Below are 21,412 nucleotides of genomic sequence, written 5' to 3' on the forward strand. Positions count from 1 at the left end.
AGGAAGCTCACTATATAATTCTCTATACTTGTGTATGTTTGAAAATTTTCTATAATAAAAAGCTTTTTCTTCTTTTTCTGTAATTTTAAAAACTAGTCCTTGTGGAGGTGTTTAACATGATGTTGGCACCAGCAGGTGCACAGTAAAGTCTAGTTGGACCACGTTTTATTCTCAGGGTGCTGAGTCAGTCTCAGAATACCAAGAGCGACAGGGCCTGCCTGCCAGCCTCCATCTTGACTCTTCTTCCTGTGGCCGCTGAGCTCCTTCTGACCATTTGTCCTTCCCTCCCCAGGTCCATGCCTCCCGCAGCAACAACATGTGCATCGTGGGTGGGTTCACCCAGATGATTCGAGAAGGAGGGGCCAAGTCACTCTGGCGGGGCAACGGCATCAACGTACTCAAAATTGCCCCTGAGTCGGCCATCAAATTCATGGCCTACGAGCAGGTGAAGACCCAGCTCCCCAGGGAGAGTCACCAGTCAGCAGCTGCTTCCTCAGTTTTCCCTGGAGTGAGGTCCCCACCCTGTTGATTCCCCAGAACCTGGAGCCAGTCCTGGTTCCTGAGGGACAGGACAGCAGGGTGAGGTGGGCGGGAAAAGGCCTGGGTCTGACCCCAGCTCTACCATCAGTTCCCCTGCAGGCCTGTCCCTTCCATTTCTGTGCAGCATCAAAAGTGCCAGGGGTACCAGGTCTCAGCTAAACTCGACCGGCTCCTTGAGGGAGGGTGGGGCGGGAGCAGGGCTGCTGGTCTCTGGAGTTCATCAGTTTATTTGCTCCTTGTTCCAGATCAAGCGCCTAGTCGGGAGTGACCAGGAGACGCTGAGGATTCACGAGAGGCTTGTGGCAGGGTCCTTGGCAGGGGCCATCGCCCAGAGCAGCATCTACCCGATGGAGGTGAGGGCCACACTGGTCCTGGGGCGGACAGCATGTGGCGGGGGAGACAAGGATGAGGAGTGGGCTGTGCTCATGCTAACGTCACTCCTGTTGGGCCTGCAGGTCCTGAAGACCCGGATGGCCCTGCGCAAGACAGGCCAGTACTCAGGCATGCTGGACTGCGCCAGAAAGATCCTGGCCAGAGAGGGCATGTCTGCCTTCTACAAGGGCTACGTTCCCAACATGCTGGGGATCATCCCGTATGCGGGAATAGACCTGGCCGTCTACGAGGTGAGGCCCCAGAGTGCTCAGGCCCCTCGAACAGCAGGAGAGATTCAGAAACTCCTTCCTAGCCATGTGTCAGGACCCCGACCCCCACCAGCTCCCTGCAGTTGTCTCCTTCCCTGATAGGCCACTGGGGACAGCGGGGACAAGGAACAGCAGCAGAGGTTCCTCCCAGACCCAGCTGTTTATTGCACAGGTCTTGTCACACTGCCTCCCTCTGGCAGCCCCCAAGTCCTGCAGCCCCAGGGGCTTGGCAGGCAGATCTACAGAACACAATGCCCTGGGAGCTTCCTGGGCCCCCAGAAGACTCCAAAGCACAGGAGTCAGGCTCTCTGGGGAGGGAGGGGGGTGCTGTCCCCACCTCATCCCTGCTCCCTGTCCTATCCAGGAATCCCCAGCGACAGCAGAAACAGAGGGCAAGCAGGCCAGGAGCCCAGCAAGCCCCAGGCTGGCCCAGGCCACGCGAATCAGGTTACAGTGGCCTGGTGGATCCCATGTGACGGGAAATGCCTCCTGTGTGGATCCAGTAACTGTCCCCAGCCCCCAAGTCTAACTGCCTCACAAGCTCTTCCTTCCTGGGGTTTGCAGCACTTTGGCTCATCCCGGCTCCCCTCTCCCTTCCAGACGCTCAAGAATGCCTGGCTGCAGCGCTATGCGGTGAACAGTGCAGACCCTGGCGTTTTTGTGCTCCTGGCCTGTGGCACCATGTCCAGCACTTGCGGCCAGCTGGCCAGCTACCCACTGGCCCTGGTCAGGACACGGATGCAGGCCCAAGGTAAGGCTGGTCCTAGGCCAGTCAGTCCCCAGGGTCCCATCTCCCCAGGCAGGTGGGGACCTAGGGAGGAGCTGGCGAATGGCCTCTGATGGGCATCCTCTCTCACTGCAGCCTCCATTGAGGGCGCCCCGGAGGTGACCATGAGCAGCCTCTTCAAACAGATCCTGCGGACCGAGGGGGCCTTTGGCCTGTACCGGGGGCTGGCCCCCAACTTCATGAAGGTGATCCCCGCCGTGAGCATCAGCTACGTGGTGTACGAGAACCTGAAGATCACCTTGGGCGTGCAGTCGCGGTGACGGGAGGGAGGGCAGCTCCGCCCGCGGACTCGCTGATCCTGGGCCTGCAGCCCTGGGATGTGTAGCCATCTCATTCTGTGAATGTGCCAACACTAAGCTGACTTAAGCCAAGCTGTGAAATCCCTGGGATGCGCCTGCCCGGGAGAGGGGAAGAGCTGGCAGGCCCACTGGGTTTGTCCTGCTGTCCCTGGCCGACCCCTGTGTCTGTTCCAGGAAGACCCGTGGGCATCCCTTGGGGTCTAGGGCTCAGCAGGACACAGGCTCATGCGCGTGGGGACAGAATGTTTCCTGCAGTGCCTGCCAAGCAGCAGGACTGGGAGGCCAGCTTAGTTTTTTCATCGTGTCCTCGCGGCCTGACCATTGGCGCCGGCCGCCTTCTGGGCTGCTGGGCATCTTCCCCAGGCCCACCTTGCTTCCTTCTTCGCTGCTGTTACAAATGGTAGAGGGAGGGCCACTAGCCCACTCCCCACGCCCTCCTCACTCCTCTCCCCTCAGTCTGTGGGGAAGAGTCGTTCTACCTGACCTAACTCCAACTTCCTGACCTACAGTCTTGCTGCTGGCTGGGTTGTGCAGGGAAGGGGGAGGAGTCTGGCTTCTGAGCTCCCTCATCTGAGCCCCGCTATTGGCTTCTGGGCTGCCTCTGATGGGCACCTGGATGCGCATGTGCCTGGGGTGGGCAAGGGGCTGCCTTGCATTCTGGCGCATGGCTGCACGGAAGGGCCTCCGCTCCCGGCTGCTGGGGGCTCCTGGGGCTCTGAGCTGGCCCCAGCCTCCGTCAGGACTGGCACCAGCTCAGAACCAACTCCCTGTCCCCGCACTGGCATGAGGGCAGCGGGCATTGTGTTGGAGCAGGAAGGGCAGTTTCTGCTCCAAGTCTGCGTGCCCTGTTGAGAAAGAAAAGGTGTTCAAGGCCTTAATTATGTATTGTTGGGAAAAGGGTTTTGTTCAGAAAGACAAGCTGGACAAATTTGCAAGTTCCGTTCTTCCAGAGGGAAGACAAAGGGAGCCGATGGCTTGGCCAACTGCATTAAAGTCTGTTTCTGATGCCCCGGGGGATACGTGTCCAATCCCAACGGGGACAAAGTGGGACCAGCCTCTCATTCCACTGATGCAACATATCACACTGCTTGGAGCCTATTTATTTCGTATTTATTTGAACAGAGTTATGTCCTAACTATTTTTATAGATTTGTTTAATTAATAGCCTATCATTTTCACATTCATTTTTCATTCGTATTTATGTTCACGGTCGATTGTACCTTCCCAGCACCTGCAAGGTGAGATGGGGAAAGGGAGGAGGGGGCCACGGGAGTCACCCTTCACCCTGCTGTGTCATGTCTGTCCAAAGAAATTCCTCTCGGAACTGGTGACAGAAGAAAGACAAGAAGGCAGAAGGCCCCTGATCCAGGGGAGACAGTCCCTCAGCAGGTCAGGCAGGGTCAGCACCCAGGAAGCCTTAGGATCTGAGGGCTTGACTCGGGGACAGGAAGAGTGGGAGAAATCTCAGCTCTGTTGATGACAGAAGTCCAAATCATTTCTGGACCAGGGGGATTTCTTTATTCACCCTTTTTGAATGACAAAGGCGGTGAGGTGCCTTTCACTGTGAGTTTAGGGTGGGCTCCCCACCCACACCTGTGAAGCGGGCTCCCTCTGTTCCGGGGCCCCCACTGCCTCTGCTCAGTAACGCTGGTCAACGTGCAACTTCGCAGTCCCACTTCCATTGCACTAGAATGGCCTGATGAGGATAATTTAAATAGGATGCAAAGATCAATGCAAAAAATTATTGTGATATAAAGAGTTATAACTGGAATTTGTGGAAAAGCAAATTAAGAAAGGATTGGAAGTTGTCATTTAAAACAGCCTTCTAATAAAGTTGTTTCAAAGCTGATGATGGTTTTTCTGATCTGGGCTTGGCTGTGGGGCCATTTACATGCTGGAATGTGATCCATTTTTCTCATCAGAGAAAATGAGAGAGCTACCCACTCTCAGAGCAGCTACCCGCTCTGGGCTTCTCCAGGCACTCCCCCTTTAAGACGGCTGTTGGATGGCTTCGGGGTTCTCTGACAGGTCACCAGTGCCCCTTGAGTTGCTGAGTCATGGTCCTTCCTCAGCCCTCACCTGGTCCAGCCCATCTTGGGCAGAGCTGATGCCTCCCTCCAGCTTGAAGCACCTCCAGATGCCACTGTGCCCCTCATCCCCTCACTGGCCTCTCTGCCCCAGCCTCAGAGTTGGTTCCTGTCCATCTTCCTGACTTAGAGAGGCTGGGGGGGGTGCCCTGACATTATTTGCTTTCTGCCTGTGTCCCCAGGAGAGAGTGAGGCCTCGGGACAGGGCACGTGTTTGTAGCTGTGTCTCCAGCACCTCAGTGCCTGGTGCACAGAGTGCTCAGTGAAATGCTCATTAAATAGCTCCACACCCCAGAACCCCACCTCCCGACCCCGGCCGACAGCCCTGGGTTCTATGGGGCCTGGCAGGTGGGGGACTGTAAAGCAGCTTGGGGAACATGCCAGGGGACTCTCATGCAGAGAGGCCCACAAGTGTGCCCGTGTTAAACTGGCATATACCACTTGTGCTGGGTTGAATAGTGTCCCTCCCAAAGTTCGCATCCAGATGTCACCTTATTTGGAAATAGGGTTTTTGTAGATGTCAAAGTGGGGTCATTCTGGATGACAGCAGGCCCCAAGTCCAATATGACTGGTGTCCTTATAAAAGAGGAAGAGTTGGACACAGAGAGCCACGGAAAGAGGCCACACAACGAGCAGAGTTTGGGGTGATAGGTTTACACATCAAGAAATGCCTAGGGTTGCCGGCAGCCAGCTGAAGCAAGGAGCGGGCTGATTTTCCCCTCAGACCCTCTAGAAGGAACCAACCCTGCTGACACCTGGATTTCTGGCCTCCGGCCTCCTGAACTGTGAGGGAATTCATTTCTATTGTTGGCCATCCAAGTTTGCGGGGATTTGTTACCGCAGCCCTAGGAAGCTAATGTGCTGCTTTCCCAACCACTTGGTCTTGTCAAGCTGGTCCCCCCAACCTGAACCTGCTGTCCCACCCTGTCCAGGCTTCCCCTTGGGATGGTGGCCTGGGTCCTTGGTTCCCAGGTCCTCAGTTCCATCCCACTGGGAGAGGGGCTTGTCCAGCGCAGAAGTGGGAGGTACCCTGAGTTGGGTGACACAATGTGTCACCAAGCCAACCTTCTTGTGTCTTCCCTGGCCACTCTACTTACATGGCAGCCCTACGCCCCTGCTCAATCCGGCCGATTCCCTGTCCTGTTTGTTGTCTCCCTAGCACTTTCCACCACCAACTAGAGGGTGGGGGTACTTCTCGCTCCCTCACTGCTGTTCCCAGGACGCGCCCGGCGCCCACTACATGCTTAAGGAATAGTTACTAATTAGATAAAACCCATCCAAAAGTTCTCTGGTGTGGGGGGCAGAATAACACCCCCTCCCAAAGACACCCAAGTCCTAATCCCCAGAACCTGTGAATTAGGTGACATGGCAAAGGCTAATTAAGGTTGCGGGTGGAATCAAGGTTGCTAATCAGCTGACCTTAAAATAGGGGCGTTAGCTTGGATTACCCAGGTGGACCCAGTGTAGTCACAAGATCCTTCCATGTGGGAGAGGGAGGCAGGGAGAGAGCCAGGGAGACGGGACGAGGAGGACTCACCCCGAGGTGGCTGGCTTTGAAGGTGGAGGAAGGAGCCCCAAGTCAAGGAATGCTACAGCCTCTAGAAACTGGAAAAGGCAAGAACCAAGTCTCCCTGAGAGCCGCCAGGAGGAATGCTGCCCTGCTGACCTCGATCTTAGCCTAGCCAGCAAGACGCATTTCAGAATTCCCACCTCCAGACTTGCCTGGAAGGGCTGTTGGAAAGTCGAAATGAGACAGGAAACGGAAAGGGCTGGTCTTTAATAAAGTTTTATCTCCCAGCTCCCCTGCCCCATCCAGGATTCCAAATACACAGAGAAATTTCCCCTAAATGCTTTTCATTCCAATCCACCCCCCTGCTCCCTCCACCATGAGGAGACCTGGGATCTCTGGCAAAGGGGGGTGGGGGTGCCACTCTTGCCACGGGATCCGATCGGATCCTCTTTGTGCTTCCTTCCTGACACTGAACTTTCTTGTCCCTTAATCCCTGGAGCATCATTACTGAGCACCCGCTGGGCTGCAAACACAGGAGAGGGGACCGGTGCTGCTGCCGCCTTGTCCCCATTTTACAGAGGCAGAAACTAAAGCTACAGGAGGGGAAGGGACTTGCCGAGGGCCTCGCTGTGATTAGGTGACAGGGCCTTGAAGGCAGGCTAGAGGACCCTGCATGCTTAGGGGTGAAGATAGGGTGGGCTCTGCTGGGGACCTCTGCCCACACCAGGTCCAACCAGCTGGAACCCTGCCACAACCCACCTGTGGGGACCTTCCCTGAGGCGCAGGTGCTCCTTGGCTCATCTCAGGTAGGTGACACCTGGCTCCTGACTGCTCTCCCGGGCCAGGAGGCCACAGAGAACTTGGGAAGGTGGGGTGGGCCTGTGCTTGAATCCTGGAACCCGGCGCGGTTATCTGCGGCAAATCTCATGCCTCTCTGAGCCTCAGTTTCCTCATGAGCAAGAAGGGCACAATACTTTCCTTACAGGTCAGAGGAGGAAGGGAGTCGTCGGGGTTCATACAAAGGGCAGATGTTGAGCTGAGATTCAAACCAGCTTTGCTGACTCTGAAGCTATGTTCTCAACCTTGGTTCCCAACTGGGCTGTCCCCAAACCCGATCTCACTGGACTGAGCGGGTTGGAACACAGGGGACGGGTGAGACGAGGTGCAGCCTTGGGCTGGCCCCGCTGCCCGGGTATGTACCTTGGTCCCTGCCCTCCAGGGCCAACCAGGAAGCTGGAGCAGACCAGCAAGGCCCGGTCCGAGGGGCTGGAGAGGCAGGCAGGAGGCGGAGGCAGTAGGGCAGGGAGGAACCAAGAACGAAGAAACACAGGCCAGCGGGGACCTGAGGCCTGCCCCAGCCCCCCAGGGGCCAGACAAGCCTAGGCCTCTTCTGCTCTCCGCTTCCATACACAGAGGCCAGTAGGAAGCGGCACAAAGGAACGGTCTTTGACCGTTTGCTATCGCCCCTCAGCACAGCCCTGTAGCCCTGGAGGGACCATTATCTCCCCAGAGCAGATTGGAAGGGTGATGAGCTGGCTCCACCCACACCTGCCAGGGTGGGGTCACCTGGCTGCACCAAAGAGCCCAACCCCTACCCCTCATTTTATGGAGGAGAAAACTGACATAGGCCAAAGGATTTGCCTGAGGTCACCTGTAACCATGTCCTGTAACCATGTCTCTTCCCTGGCTACACTGGTTTGTACCCGTTGTATTAGTGCCCTACAGCTGCTGTTACAAATCTTTGCAAACAAGGCACCTGAAAACAACACAGGGGGTGGGGGTATAGATCAGCTGGTGGAGCGCATGCTGAGCACGCGCGAGGTACTTGGTTCGATTCCCAGTACAGCCACTGAAAAAAAACAAATGAAAATGAAAACAGTACAAATTCATTTCCTTACAGTTCTGGAGGCCAGAGTTCCAAAATCAGTTTCACTGGGTGGAAATCAAGGTGTCCCGCAACACAGGTTCCTTCTGGAGGTTCTCAAGGAAAATTTACTTCCTTGCCTCTTCCGGCTTCCTGGAAACCATCTGCTTTCCTTGGCTTGTAACCTCTTCCTGGCATCATTCAAGCCTGCTTCCGGCCTCACGTCTATCTCTTTACTCAAGTCTCCCTCAGCCTCCCTCTTGTAAGGAGACTGTGATTACATTCAGGGCTCACCTGTATAATCCAGGAAAATCCCTGCAGCTCAAAATCATTAATTTAACCATTTATGTAACCACATAAGGTAACATTCCCAGGTTCCAGGGATTGGGACCTGGGTATGTTTGGGGGCCACTATTCAGTCCACACCCTGTTCCCCATCAAACAGTTCTGCCTGTCAAAATCCTCCCCTTTTGACTGGTCAAAGAAATTAGGCACCAGTCATCCAATGGAACATGGAATACTATCCTGTTATTAGAAATGGTGAGGGAGAACTCTTACTGACCTGGAATATGTTCACGATTGAGGAAATAGTGTGTGATCTAAATTTTTTTTAACCATTTTATTTTTTTTAAACACTTTTTAATTGAGTGATCTGAATTTTTATTTAAAAATGTATATAGAGATAGAGGAGTAATATGACATTGTGATCAAGATCATGGGCTCTGGAGCAAGATCTGGGTTCAAATCCTGCCTCTGCCACTTGCTGTGTGACACCAGGCAATTTACTTAACTTTTCGGATGACTCAGCTTCCTCAACTGTAAAATGGGAATATTTGTACTTACCTAATAGGGCTGTTGAGAGGATTAAATGAGGTAATATATGCAAAGTGCTTAAAACACTGCTTCCCACAAAATAGGCCCCATTTAACTGTTGGATATATATATAAATGAATATTACATATAAAATATACATGTAAAATACAAATTTTATGTGTATATAATGCACACATATTATATGTAGGCTACATAAAAAATTAGGCTATACTCCAAACATTTTAAAATTTTTGATTTAAAAAATGTTTAATCTGATTGATGGGTCTGTGAATAATTGGTGTCGTTTTCTTGCTTATCTGCAAGTTCTATTTATGTACAAGTATTTGCTTAATCAAAATAAAATTTTAAAATTTAACCATCTAACAAACAAACAAAAGCAAACTGGAACCCTAATCCTTAGGGAGCCCTCCCTGACTCCTAGGGAGGAGTGATATCACTGTTCTCATGACTCTTCCCATCTTACTTCCTGGAGCTTTTGACTATGAACTCCAGGAGCCCAGCTGGAAACAGAGCAGGGAGTGTATTCTGAAAACAGACAGTGGATACTTCTGGCTGCAGAAAAATATCCCTCACATATTAATGGTGCACATCAATTTTGTGCAACCTTCCCGTCCCTGATTACAACTCTATGAAGGGTAGCTGGCCTCCGAGGGCTTGCCCAAGGTCACAGTGAGCAGATGCAGAGTTCCCAGCTCAGACCTTCTGCTGCCACTTGAGCATGACCAAGATGGGGCAGGGGTTTCTGTCTTGGGGCTCTTTTCCCTGAGGAGTATGACTTTACCTACCTGCCCATCTTCAGATCCTTGCATGGTAAACCTTACAAATGGACAAATAGAAGTCCCCAGAAAACGAAGGTCCAAAGACATAATCCCTAAATTGGCCACAAGGTGGCAGCACCAGGCCTTGTTTCCATCGCCTACACGGCTTCGCATCCTCTACCGCCCTCTGGTGGTTATGGGGGGAAAGGCCCGGGGCCTGACCAAGGAACATTTGGGGGAAACTGAGGCAAGGCTGTCACCTCTGGGGGATACTCGGTGACAGAAGCAGGACTCAGTCAGTGCTCCACGGTGTCCTTGGGTTAAATGGCCATTATCCAGCCCCAGTCACAGGGGACGGGTCTAGCTGGCACAGACCCTGTACTTTTCATCAAAGTGACCATTCAGAGGAGGTGGGTGAGGAGGGGCTCCTCTCTGCCTGCAGCAGCCCCAGGGATAAAGCCCCAGTCAGGAGTCAGGCCCCTATCCCCAGCATGGCTCTCCCATCAACCATATCCTCCCCTGAGAAATGCAAAGACAGAAGAGAACGTCTCAGTCTGTGAAAACGAAGAGTGGGGCGGTGATAGCTGGGGTCTGGCCTGCACCAGGGGCCTCCTTAGCCAGACCAGGCCTCAAGAGGAAGCCGAGGCTGGGAGACACAATCTCTGGGCTGAGCAGGAGGAGCAGAAAGGGCAGGGAGCACAGGGTGGGGTTGTGGGTGGCGAGACTCTCCCCAGGCCGTGGACAGAAAGTGGAACCTCGTCCCAAGCAGGTCACATCAAATGCTCCCTTTGGGGAATTTGTGGGGGGGGGGGTTTGTTTGTTTTGGGGGGAGGTAATTAGGTTTATTCATTTATTTATTTATTTTTGCTTGTATTGTTTGTTTTATGAGGGGCAGGTGATTAGGTTTATTCGTTGATTTCTGCTTGGAGGAGGTACCAGGGATTGAACCCAGGACCTCGTGGGTGCTGAGCATGCGCTCTACCACTTGAGCTACACCCTTCCCCCCTTACTTATTTTAATGGAGGTACTGGGGGTTGAACCCAGGACCTTGTGCATGCAAAGCACACACTCTACCACTGAGATATACCCTCCCCCTCTTTGGGGAATTTGTGATTGAGACAGAGCAAGGTGAGTCAGCCTCCTTGAGCAGCTGGAAAGGTACCAAGTAACCTGAGATGGGTAACAAGGAAAGGCTGTGAAGAGAAGGGAACCGTGGGGAGGGGGCAGGGATACAGGAAGGCCCACCCCCAGCGCCCGCTGACACCTCTGGCCTAGTTCCCACTCTGCTGCGGGAGGATCTGGGGTCCACAGGCCACCCCAGGTCCTAGGAGCAAAGGCCCCTCAGGACTTAAAGGCTGACCAGTGAAGGCGGAACAGCATTCTAGCTCGACAGTGGTTACTCTGGGGACCCGAACACCTGCTGGCCCCTCGGAGGCGGCTTCCTTGGCTCCTCACCCCACAGCCTGGTGTGGCCTTGGCTTCTCTCCTTCCTCCCACAGGAGGGACACGCCCAGGGGGACAGGAAGGCCTGGCGGGTGGGCTGTGGTGCACCCACACGGCGGAGCACGCTGCAGCCGTGAAGACAGCCGGTGTGACACACGTGCCAAGGACAGATGCTCACAGTGGGCATGGGGAATGACACAAGTGGGTGGCAGACAGCCCCGTGGCAGAAGCTGAGGCTGCTGCTTCCAAACATGATGCTGCCTGCCTCCAGAGCTTGGCACGTCCTCCTTATTTGAATGTTTGCTAAAACGAGGAACATTAATTATTTTTATGTTTCAAAAAAATTAATAAAGTGTAAAACTCTCCTGAAAGGACTTGAGGGGGCTGTCCAGTCACTCCCCAATAGGGGGGGCCCAGAGGGTGGAGTTCAGCACCCTGGCTGCCTGTCTGGCCTCTGGAGGGCCACCTCAACCGGCCCCTCATCTGCTGAAACCAGAGAAACAGGGACCTCAGACCCAGGGTGCCCTGCTCTGAAGGGACTCCACCCACAGCCCCTCAGTGCTCCCAGAGCCGCTTCTCCCTATAGACCTCTGTCCCAGCGCCCACCCCCTGTGAAGTCCCAGGCCTGGGACTGAAGGCCTGCAGTGGCCAGCTGCTGCCCAAGGGTCCTGGAAGGGACTGTGTTCTCTGAACCTCAGTCTCCTGGTCTCTAGAGAGGACTGGAACAACTCCTGACTGAGCAGGGCATCCTTCTACACGCTGACCTGCACCCTGCTGTAGAACCCTTGCAACCTCCCCTTCAGGTGGGGAGTACCATGCCCATTTGACAGGTGGGAGACCCAGGCTCAGAGAGGGATGCCCCTGCCCAGAGTCCCAATCAGTCAGGAGCAGAACTGGACTGGTGCCCTGGGCCGTCTCTGAGCCTCCCTGCAGGGCATCCCATGGCGGTGTCCCAGGGATTACGGGACACAAAGCCTGCTGAGCCTTGCACCCCCGCCTGACATTTAGTAAGCACTGGGCAAATGGTATTTACCATCAGGGCTGGGCTGGCCTCATTCCAAAGCCCTCCCTAACCAGCGCTGGCCGCAGACCTCCACGACAGCGCCGCCACGCAGGGAGCAGCAAACCTGTTCTTTATTGCAAATATGACACACAGTCCCGGAGGCACCTGGGAAGAGCAGGAACCAGGGAGAGCCAGGGAGGCCCTCCAGAAACCAGATGGTCCCTACTTCCTTTGCCCAGGGTGGAAGCCCGACCAGATTCCCACCCACAGGGCAGAGACAGGGCAGCCTTGAGAGCCCCAGAGAAAGCTGAAGAGCAGGGAGGCCCAGGAGGGGGTTGGGGAGGGTCAGCCCTCTGGGGCTGCAGTGGGAGGTAGCCTTCCGTGGCCCTGGGGGAGGGCTGTGAATGAAGACAAAGTCTTAGCTTTGTCCCCCAGCATCCCAGGGCCCCAGCAGGTGTCCAGTGTTAGAAGCGAGGGGGCTGGGGGTGAGGTGGGCAAGAGGCCGAATGATCCTGTCCCCTACTGCACAGCATCGCAGCAGCCAGGTGCTGGCTCAGCGACCCTGGTCCCCCATAGTCGGTATCTTCCACTGTCTCCCCGCTCTTCCCAGCAGGGATGCTCAGTTCACTGGGGGGCCTCAGCGATGGCCTTCTCCACTCGTAGGTACCAGGGCTGGATGCGCGTGTGACGCATCATGTCGTCGAAGGCCTCCAGGCCCTCCATCACACGCAGCACACCATACACGGCCTGGGGTGGGTACACAGCAGTATCCACACCAGGCCTGCCCTCTCCCAGGTATGTGCCCGGGGCCCATCACCTCCCCCTCTGAGAGCCCCATGACCCTCTAAAGGGCCAATTTGCACACCGGGCTTTGAATGAAGTGTGTGGGATGGCTGCAGGTTTCACCTGCCCCGCATCCATACCCACTTCTGGGCAAGAACGGCCCCCAGAGTTTCCTTTGGGTAAATGCCCTCCCCCACTCTCAGGTCCTAAGGTTTGCGGAGAGGGGACCCCACCATCCAGCTCCAAAACTCAGACCTGGTAATCAACACATTCCTCCCTGGCCAGAGGACTGCTTCAAGGACTGGCACTGAAGCCAGGTCAACAAGACAGTCCCAGGACCTTGGCTGGGGAGAAGCCTGAAACCCTGGTTTTCCTTAAGCGCTTGACAACAGGCGGAACCAGGTGACTCCAGGGTGCAGGAGCCGTGAGACGTAGGTATTGCCCACATCTGGGCTTTCCCCACCTGGGCCTCCCCCCACCAAGGACAGATCCTTCATCCTGTGCACCCCCTGCCACCACCACACTCACCAGATCAGCCAGGTTCGGCTTCTGGCCCCCCATGAAGGGCCGATCTTTGCCCACAGCTGCCACCCACTTGTTGGCAGCCTCATAGAGGTCCTCACGCACATCATCCCGGAGGTGGTGCCTGGGCAAGGATGGGGACAGTCCATCAGGGGAACTTCAACACCTGGCCCAGGTCGGGCAGCGAGAGGGACTGGGGGCCAGGACTACTCCTGACAGGGCTAGGGGGGATGACAAGAGACCCGACCACGGAGAGGGAAACAGAGGAAAGCAAAAGCAGGGACCCAGCTCTGGACTCCAAGGCCAGCCCTGCTTCCCCTGGGGTAGGGGAGGCAAGCGGGAGCTCAGGGTCTGAGTCCCAGCTTGGCTGACACTGGGGCTCGGCGATGGCAGGCCCCCAGGTGTGCATACGCGTGCGCACACACGTGCACCATCACCTGCTCTTGAGCCGCTTGCTGATGATGTACATGGCAGCTGCACCCATGTACTTGGCCATGGCGCCCTCCACGGCCCCGAAATTGCCCTCCTTGACAATGTAGTCAAAGGAGGCCAAGGCCTCGGCCGGCGTGCGGTACACGTTGGGGGAGATCAGGTGCACCAACCAGTCGTCTGCCCACTGCCGCCACTTCATCTCCTCCCTGTGGGCAATGGGGGGACAGGGGGCGGGCCAGGCTGGCTTCCTGAGCCAGGGTCTGGGAGGTGGGGAGCAGACGCACTATCCCGACCACCCAGTATACGGATGGGAAGCCGAGGCCCGAGCAGGAGGTTTGCAAGGAGACTCAGTCCCGCCCGTGATGGCCCCAGCCCTTGTGGTCTCCCGTGCTGCTCCCCACTCACCATGTGGCCCCCTCTGGGGAAGACTCCCACCCGCCCGCCCGTCTCCCCAGGGCCGGCCCCAGCCCTACTCACGTCCTCGCCTCCTTCCCTCCATACATCCGCTGGGCTTCCTTCTCATCGAGCATGAGCCAGTACTTGTTGCAGAATTCTGTCACCTCCTTGCCCTGGTCATTCACAGCCTTCATGGGTGGATAGTAGGTGATGATGTCTTCCAGCGGCTGCCTTTGGGGGACATCCAGAGTCGCACCCCAATTCCTTCTTCCTCCAGGAGTCTGAGCCCTCATCTCCTCAGGGTGAGCATCTACCCCAGCCTGATCCAGCCCAAGAAGCAGCCCACAAAAGCTTTCCACCCTCTTGTGAGTGATACAGGAGGTCTGGCAGCAAGAGGGTTTTGGGAAGCACTTCACTGCCAGGGGGAGCGGTGCAGAGGAGAGGAAGGAGGAGTTTCGAGTCAGATGCCCACAGACCATTCTGGAACTCTTAAGTAGCAGCCCTGGCCTGCTCCCAGGTGAGGCCTCCCTGAGTTGGGAGAGGAGGTGAGATGCAGCACCAGCCTGGGCCTCAGGCGCTCCTTACCCTGACACCAGGTAGGTCTTGAGGGCGCTGATGATGACAGAGGAGTCGTTCAGTTGTTGCTGGAGAAGAGGACAGTTGAGATCAAGGTTGGGGTGGGGGCCGACCGGCCACTGCCAGCGTCACCTGGGGCTCTTAAACAATACTGACACCCAGGCGTGCTGCAGAAACTGCTCAGGTGGAACCTGAGCATTGTCCATCTGTCCCTGGGGGCTCACCCCTAAAATCCATGCCCCGTGGGATTGCCCCCTCCCTCAGGGCCCAGTCCCCGTGGTCAGGGCAGCCTGCCCCGAGTAAGGGAGACGCCGGTGTGGCTAGCGGGGAGGAGGGTGTGGGGGAGGGCCCAGGGCCTGAGCCCCGCTCACTCACACGCTTGGCCTCTTGAGCACTGAGGGGCAAGGCAGACTCAGAAGCTACATTCTAGGAGCCAAGCCCTACACCCCCAAGAGTACGGTTCTCTGTTGATTAGTGACGCTAGCCAAGAGAGGCTAAGTGGCTGGCTCCAACACACACAGCCCATGAGTAGCAGAGCCCCACCTTGAACCCAGACCACCCTAATTTCAGAACCCACATTGTGAAGCTCCATGGTGCTCTGCCTCCCTTAGACCTGCTGGTTCATAAACCTCACAATCCTTGCCCAAAGCCTAGACAAGCCAAGCTCCTTCCAGGGCTGCAGGGCAAGGCCTGACTCAGGGGTATTACAGGACAACCTGAGACACTCGGAGGGGAGGCTCCCCAAGGCTCACCAAGCTCTCTCCTTCCTGGGCCAGCACGATGGGCACCTTCCTGTAGGAGGAGAACTTGATCTCGGCCCTACGCACAGGGTTCACCTCCACCACCTGGTAGGGCAGGGCATGGAAGTCGAGGAAGGCGCGGACCTTGCTGCAGAAGGGACACGTTTTGTACTGGTACAGAGTCAGCTGCAGGCGGCTGGACAGAGAGAGCTGGGTGAGGAGCAGAGGAGGAGGCTTCTGAGAACTGGTGGCCTGGCCCAGACCCCACTCCCAAGCAAAAGTTTCCCAGGGGTCTTCTAGGATGATCCTGAGAACAGGAGGAATGGGCAGGGAGAAAGGGAGGTGCAGGGAGGTGGGGAGCAGGCTCAGAGGTCCATCCAGTGGGCTCCCCAGGCAGGAAGTCTGTTCTGTGTAGGAGGAATCTTCCGGTCTTTGCTCAACCCTAGACAGACATCGCTCCTCTCCTTCCTGTCCCAAGGGAACTTCAGACACCACCAGGTGTGACTGCCCCACAGATGCAAAGCAACTGTTTCAACTAGGAGTGCCCACCTCTACTCCTTCAACCCAAGGAACCTCGGGGTGAGGAGGAAGAGCCCAGTTTGCCAGAGTGGGTCTACCTCAAATCTCCAGGAGGGGAGAGTTGTATTTGGGCCACCCGCCTGCATTGGGCAAGTTAAGCAGGAGAGAGAATCCCATGTGCACTTGCTTGCATGTTTGAAAGCTGCAGCTGCAGCCTCCCTCCCCCATTGTTCATAGATGGGAGACTGAGGCAGGACCATGGAAGTGGGTGGTCAGGGACATTCGGAGAACTCCACCCCTCATCCACCCACTCTGGTTCCCCTGGGACTAGGAAAGGGGCGCCTGCGGGTGAGTGCTGCTGTGTAGAAAGCATCACAGGGCAGCTGGGCCACCACCAGGCTGGGGGGACATCTCCTGCCTCCTGTCTCAGGAGCTGGTGTCTGAGACATCAGTTCCATGAAAATATAAGTAATAATACCAATAAATAAATCCAAATCCTCAGGATTTGGAGATAGTGGTAGGCAGACCACCAAATGTTTGGAAAATGATAAACTGTGAAAGAGGCTTTACCTTTTCAGTAATCTCCAAATCTTTCCGTTAAAAAGTCTTTAAAAAACGTTAGAAAACGACTTTAAAACAAAGACAATTCTAGTTAGCAGGCATCAGTAGCTCCCCCATTTCATTGATGAGGACGCTGAGGGAGCGGAGGCTTAAAACCAAGCCACTCGCCCAAGGTCATGAGCGGACAGAGGAGGCGGTTCCTGACCCCGCCGGTTCCCAGAAGTCCTGTTCGGCGCTGAGCCCAGCACCCCTCCCGAAGGGCCTGGGCTTACCTGTCCGGCCTGGGCTTACCTGCACGGCTGAGCGCTCCGCGCTGAGGTCCTGGGCGCGCAGGTGCCAGCGCGCCGTGTGGTACAGCCCCAGGGCGCCCCCCAGGGCCAGTGCCGCGGCCCCCAGGAGCCGTGGGCCCCCCTTGCGGGCGGTAGCGGCGGGGCCCGAGCCTCCCGCCCCCCCTGCGAAGCCCGCCCGGCTCTGTGCGGGGAATCCCAGCGTGGGGCTACAGCCCAGCCTCCAGGCCAGAGCGCGCCCGCGGGGCCACAGCACCCGTGCAGCGTGTGCCATGTTCGGTCATCCGGCGCTGCGGGCGGGCGCCAGAAACAAAGATGGCTTGGGCTCAGGCTCCCCTTAAAGGGGCGGGTCTCCGGCGCCCTACAGGTTACCAGGGGTGACAACGACGCCGAGCGAGAACAGCCCCCGCGGGACCGGGCGTAATTCCCCAGCGCCCAGCTTACATACACTCGTCAGAACCGAAGAAACACATCCGGTGATGTCTGGGAGTTGCTCAATACCCCAGCTTCTAAAGTGTAGCTGTAACTGGTCTCGGTAGTGACCTGGGGCCGAATGCAGGAACTCGGCCACGTAGCTCGCCTTGCGACCCTCTGGTAATGTGCACCCAATCGAAAAAGACTGACCCCTTCAGAGTATCAGGGAAAGAGTAAAGGCGTTGAGTCTTAGAGAGACACGGAAACTGACCAGTCCAACCCACATTAGGTGGGCGCCCTCGACTCTGGCTTTTTCTGCCCTCCCGCGCCCCTGAACTGTTTCTTCTGTGACCCGAACCATAAGATTCTTCATACACTAAGGGGGCCTTAGAAACCACGTGTCTCAAGATTTCGCTCACCGGGAGGCGCCGGCGCGCCGACCTGCAGCAACCCAGCGTCAGGATGGGGCAGAGTGGGGATCCCAAGTTTCCCTGCCCCTCTGCCAGGCTCTTTCGCCCTAACTGAGGGCCCGAGCCTCAACCACCTAGGCTTCTCGGCGGGCAGCCCCAGGGTAGCCCCACCCGGCGACCGGGACAAGGGCGGGGCTCGGGGAGTAGGCAGGTATCTGAAGGCCGAACAGATTCTGGGCGGGGTGGGGCGGAGTCTGAAGGCTTGGTCCTCAGAGAGCTACGCACCGGGGATGAGGCGTGGGAGCTGAGCTGCGACAGGGACGGGGCTCTGGGCACGGAGGGACGTAGGACGGAGGGGATAGGCGCGGGGTCCCGGCCACCGGGCCCGGTTCTACCGAGGCGTTCCGCTCTTCCCGCCCCGAGTTCCATCCCCCGCCTCCACCCCGCTCCACCTTCCGCCTGCCGCTCGCCTTCTGCGCGACGTTCGCCGTGCCCCATCATCGTGCGACCCTAGTGGCGCCCAAGCCCCTAATGTCAGGCCCCAATCAGGACCTGGGCATGTCAGTGGAGGGGGGCGCGGAAGGCGAGAACAACGGCTTCGGGGAACCAGTTGACCCCGGCGGGGTGTGGGGGCTGCTAAAGAGACCTTTACTTTTTAGGGGGTGCCCTCCTGGGAATGGGGAATCAAGGCCGAGATAGGGGCCAGGAAGGAACCGCAGAGCCCTCCCCATCACCCGCCCCAGGGTGGGTCCGGAGCTGCAGGTTCCCTCCCGGGGTTCGGGGCGAGCACCTGCGAGCTGGTCCCTGGAAACTGCAGCATTCGAGAACTGTGGGAAACTGGCCCCGTTTTACAGATGGGGAAACTGAGGCTGCTTCAGGGTCACTCGACCTTTTTGGATTGGGATTCGCTCAAGCCACTTTTTCAGCCCCTATGAAGATGGAGGCTCCTGAGGGAGCGGGGCCGGGAGTGGACCATCTTGGTTTAGCCAAGGGGCTGTCTGGGTGGGTTGCCACCCTGCTGAGTCAGCATCCCCTGCCACCTTTGCTGGTGTGGCCTGGAGCCTTGGTGAATGTGACTTGCTTACAAAAGCTGCCTGTTGCCTGCACAACACTGCAAGAGGAAGGGGTGGAAAGACAACCATCAGCTCCCTTCTCACCATCTGGAGCCTCAGTTTCCCCATCTGTAGAATAAGGATAATGGTTGGTGTCTCCTGCATTGAAATGTATCAGGATTAAATCGGAAAATGAATGGGGAGAGGCTGGAGTCTAGTGAGGCTTGCGCCTTAAAGACCCCTGTTTTTTGCCCACCTAGCAGCTGCTCCACCTTTGCCAGACAGAGGAAGGAAGCCCAATGACCGTGTCCTCCACCAAAATACTTGGCAAATTCTCCCTTTGTCATCCTGGCCAAGATTGGGGCCCACGCCTCTTGTCCTGCCTTCCCATGCTCACTGCTCTTGGTCTACGCTGCCTCTTCCTTAATTCATTCCAGCCAGGGGCCTCTTGTCTGTGGCTGAGCTGGATAGATCCATAGGCCCAAGTCTGAGCAAATCCCAGGGATGTCTATGCTCTTTCCTGTTTCTGTGGGACATCTGGGGACAGGTGGCTGAGACTCAGGGTTCTCACACAGAAGAGAGAACAGAGCCTCTGTGTATGCACAACCCAGATCCTGCCAGTCCAGGAGCCCCATTCCGGGCTATAGCTACTGTGACCTCCCATTGGTATCTGACCCTGGTGGCCAGTCTCCTGGGCACATGCCCCTCAGTGGGTTCATGACCCCACGCCTGCTTATTTTCCTTCAACCTCTCTTCTGCAGCCCTGCCTCTTAAGAATTGGGCCCCTCTAGGCCCCATGCACATGGTCTTGGCCACCTCTCTCTTCCCCAGAAACAGATGGTTTCTGTTACCATCTGTATCATGAATGCCCAGCCTGTGGTTTCAGGTCAGCCCTATCCTGGGTTTACAACTGCCTCTGGGACACCCTAGGCACCCCACTTCCATCCTGGCATTACCACCCAGTTGGTTATCTTCCCCACCTAACCATTTTCTCCTCTTCAGCTTCTGCCTCCATCATCAAGGGAGAACCCATGATTCCTGCCAGCTTCTTCACCCTCCATGACTACCCAGCCTCTGCTCTGCCGCTTCTCCTGACCCTACCAGTTACCCTCTCTAATACCCCAGTGGGTTCTACCCAAATGTCCCTCTGCCCCTTCATCTCACTCAAAACCTACTGAAGAGATGAACCTCAGAATAATGATGCTGAATGAAGGAGGCCAGGCAATAAAGAGAATACTGTTTGGTTCCACTTACATACAACTAGAAAATGCAAACTAATCTATGGCGACAGAAAGCAGATCGGGGTTACCTGGGGGGGGGGGAAGGGGGTTTGTGATGGAGAGGAACAGGAGGGACGGGGCATGAGGAATCTTTTGGGGGTGATGCATATATTTACTGTCTTGACTGTGGTGGTGGCCTCATGGGCACTTATACATGACATGACTTAACAAACTGCTCAAAAATCACAGTGAAAGGGGTATGTCAAAAGGACTTAGGAGCTCCCAATGGCCAAAGTTGGAACAATTTTTTAAAATTTATTTTTTTATTTTATTTATTTATTTTGAGGTGGGAGAGGTAATTTGGTTTATTTATTTACTTACTTATTTTTAGCAGAGGTACTGGGGATTGAACCATTCTAAGCATGCACTCTACCACTAAGCTATACCCTCCCCCACAAAGTTGGAACAATTTGATCAACAAAATTAATTAGTGTTGAATTATAACCCAAAATATAAAATAAATAACCATAAGTCCATTCTGATATAAATAAATGATTGAATTAATTAATAAATGGGGAGAAGAGACAAATCTCCTGTGCAGAAGAATTTCAAATAATTTGTGTAGACACCTTGCCCTCAAGAAGGTGGAGCAAAACTCCCCACTCCTTAGATGTGGGCTGTGCAGAGGGACTTCCTTCCCAAGAGTGTGGGAAGGGGGAATTGGAGTTACCTGCAGTGGAGAAACCTGGTGACCAAGGTCAACATCAACAGTGATTAGCCATGTTAATAGTATGTACCCTTCGTAGGATGTGATGCAAAAGTAGCACTTGATCTCCGCCCTCTACCTCCCTAAACCCATAATCCCTGTCTAACCATGGGGAAAACACCCAACAAATCCCAGTGGAGATATCTGACCGGTGTGCCTCCAAACTGTCAAGGTCATCAAAACCAAGGGAAGTCTGAGAAACTGTCAGAGTCAAGAGAAGCCTAAAGAGACACAGTGACTAAATGTCATGTGGGATCCCAGATGGGAACCTGGAACAGGAAAAGGACATTATGTACAAACTAAGGAAGTCTGAATAAAGCATTGACTTTAGTTAATAATAATGTATCACTGGTGGTTTGCTAATTGTCATAAGTGTACCATATAAGATGCTAATAATAGGGGAAACTGGGTGCAGGGTATATGGGAACTCTGTAAACTATTTTCACAGTTTCTCTGTAAATCTAAAACTATTTTTAAATCAGAAGTTTATTTTTGTAAATAAACAACAAGGTCCTACTGTATAGCACAGGGAACTAACTATATTCAATAGCTTGTAATAATCTATAATGAATAACAATATATATATGTATAACTGAATCACTGCTGCACACCAGAAACTAACCCAACATTGTAAATCAATTATACTTCAATTTTTTTTAAAGTTTCTTTTTAAAAATTTGTCAAATTGTGCAGCTTGAACACGGACGATTTATATTGCTTATCTGGTATCCTCTTTGTGGGAAGATTTGTTAATGACTGATTTGATTTCTGTGATGGTTATAGGGCAGCTCAGACTTTCTTTTTCTTCTTGAATCCATTTTGGTAAGTTACAGTTTCCTGGGAAATTTCCCGTTTCATTACCTGTGGCACTCACCTATCCTTTCATGTCTATAGAACGTATGGTTATATCCCTCTCTTCTGTGTATGTGTGCCTTGTATCTTTCTGTCTTTCTAAATTTCCATCTATGT

General features: G+C 54.9%; 2 protein-coding genes and 1 non-coding gene across 12 annotated transcripts in view; 1 reads left to right on the forward strand and 2 right to left on the reverse strand.

The window, feature by feature from the left end:
- The window catches only part of SLC25A25 (solute carrier family 25 member 25), a 31,158-nt gene extending 27,043 nt beyond the window's left edge, over positions 1 to 4,115 (forward strand). For all 10 annotated transcript variants that reach the window (XM_064490553.1, XM_031450560.2, XM_031450562.2 and 7 more), the window contains 5 exons: positions 293 to 445; positions 786 to 893; positions 996 to 1,163; positions 1,782 to 1,932; positions 2,044 to 4,115. In XM_064490553.1, the coding sequence (XP_064346623.1) occupies positions 293 to 445; positions 786 to 893; positions 996 to 1,163; positions 1,782 to 1,932; positions 2,044 to 2,228 (765 nt within the window). In that variant the 3' untranslated portion in view covers positions 2,229 to 4,115. The remainder of the gene's footprint in view (positions 1 to 292; positions 446 to 785; positions 894 to 995; positions 1,164 to 1,781; positions 1,933 to 2,043) is intronic.
- Positions 4,116 to 10,338: 6,223 nt separating this feature from the next.
- Positions 10,339 to 10,411, reverse strand: TRNAA-UGC (transfer RNA alanine (anticodon UGC)). The gene has a single exon. It is a non-coding gene; the product is annotated as a tRNA-Ala (tRNA).
- Positions 10,412 to 11,878: 1,467 nt separating this feature from the next.
- Positions 11,879 to 16,945, reverse strand: PTGES2 (prostaglandin E synthase 2). The gene is made up of 7 exons (XM_031450570.2): positions 16,586 to 16,945; positions 15,227 to 15,424; positions 14,484 to 14,542; positions 13,980 to 14,129; positions 13,508 to 13,708; positions 13,077 to 13,194; positions 11,879 to 12,512 (listed from the first exon to the last, which is right to left on the reverse strand). Exons 1-7 carry the CDS (start codon positions 16,853 to 16,855, stop codon positions 12,390 to 12,392), a joined length of 1,119 nt encoding a protein of 372 aa, XP_031306430.1. The 5' UTR covers positions 16,856 to 16,945; the 3' UTR covers positions 11,879 to 12,389.
- Positions 16,946 to 21,412: the final 4,467 nt, after the last annotated feature.

The sequence above is a fragment of the Camelus dromedarius genome, chromosome 10 (genome assembly GCF_036321535.1).
Source record: "Camelus dromedarius isolate mCamDro1 chromosome 10, mCamDro1.pat, whole genome shotgun sequence".
Classification (NCBI taxonomy): domain Eukaryota; kingdom Metazoa; phylum Chordata; class Mammalia; order Artiodactyla; family Camelidae; genus Camelus; species Camelus dromedarius.

Coding starts and splice junctions, on each gene's coding strand:
- PTGES2 (XM_031450570.2), bottom strand. CDS start 16,855: ATGGCACACGCTGCACGGGTGCTGTGGCCCCGCGGGCGCGCTCTGGCC. Junction 14,543..15,226: donor CCCAGGAAGGAGAGAGCTTG/GTGAGCCTTGGG, acceptor CCTCTTCTCCAG/CAACAACTGAACGACTCCTC. Junction 14,130..14,483: donor AAGACCTACCTGGTGTCAGG/GTAAGGAGCGCC, acceptor TGTCCCCCAAAG/GCAGCCGCTGGAAGACATCA.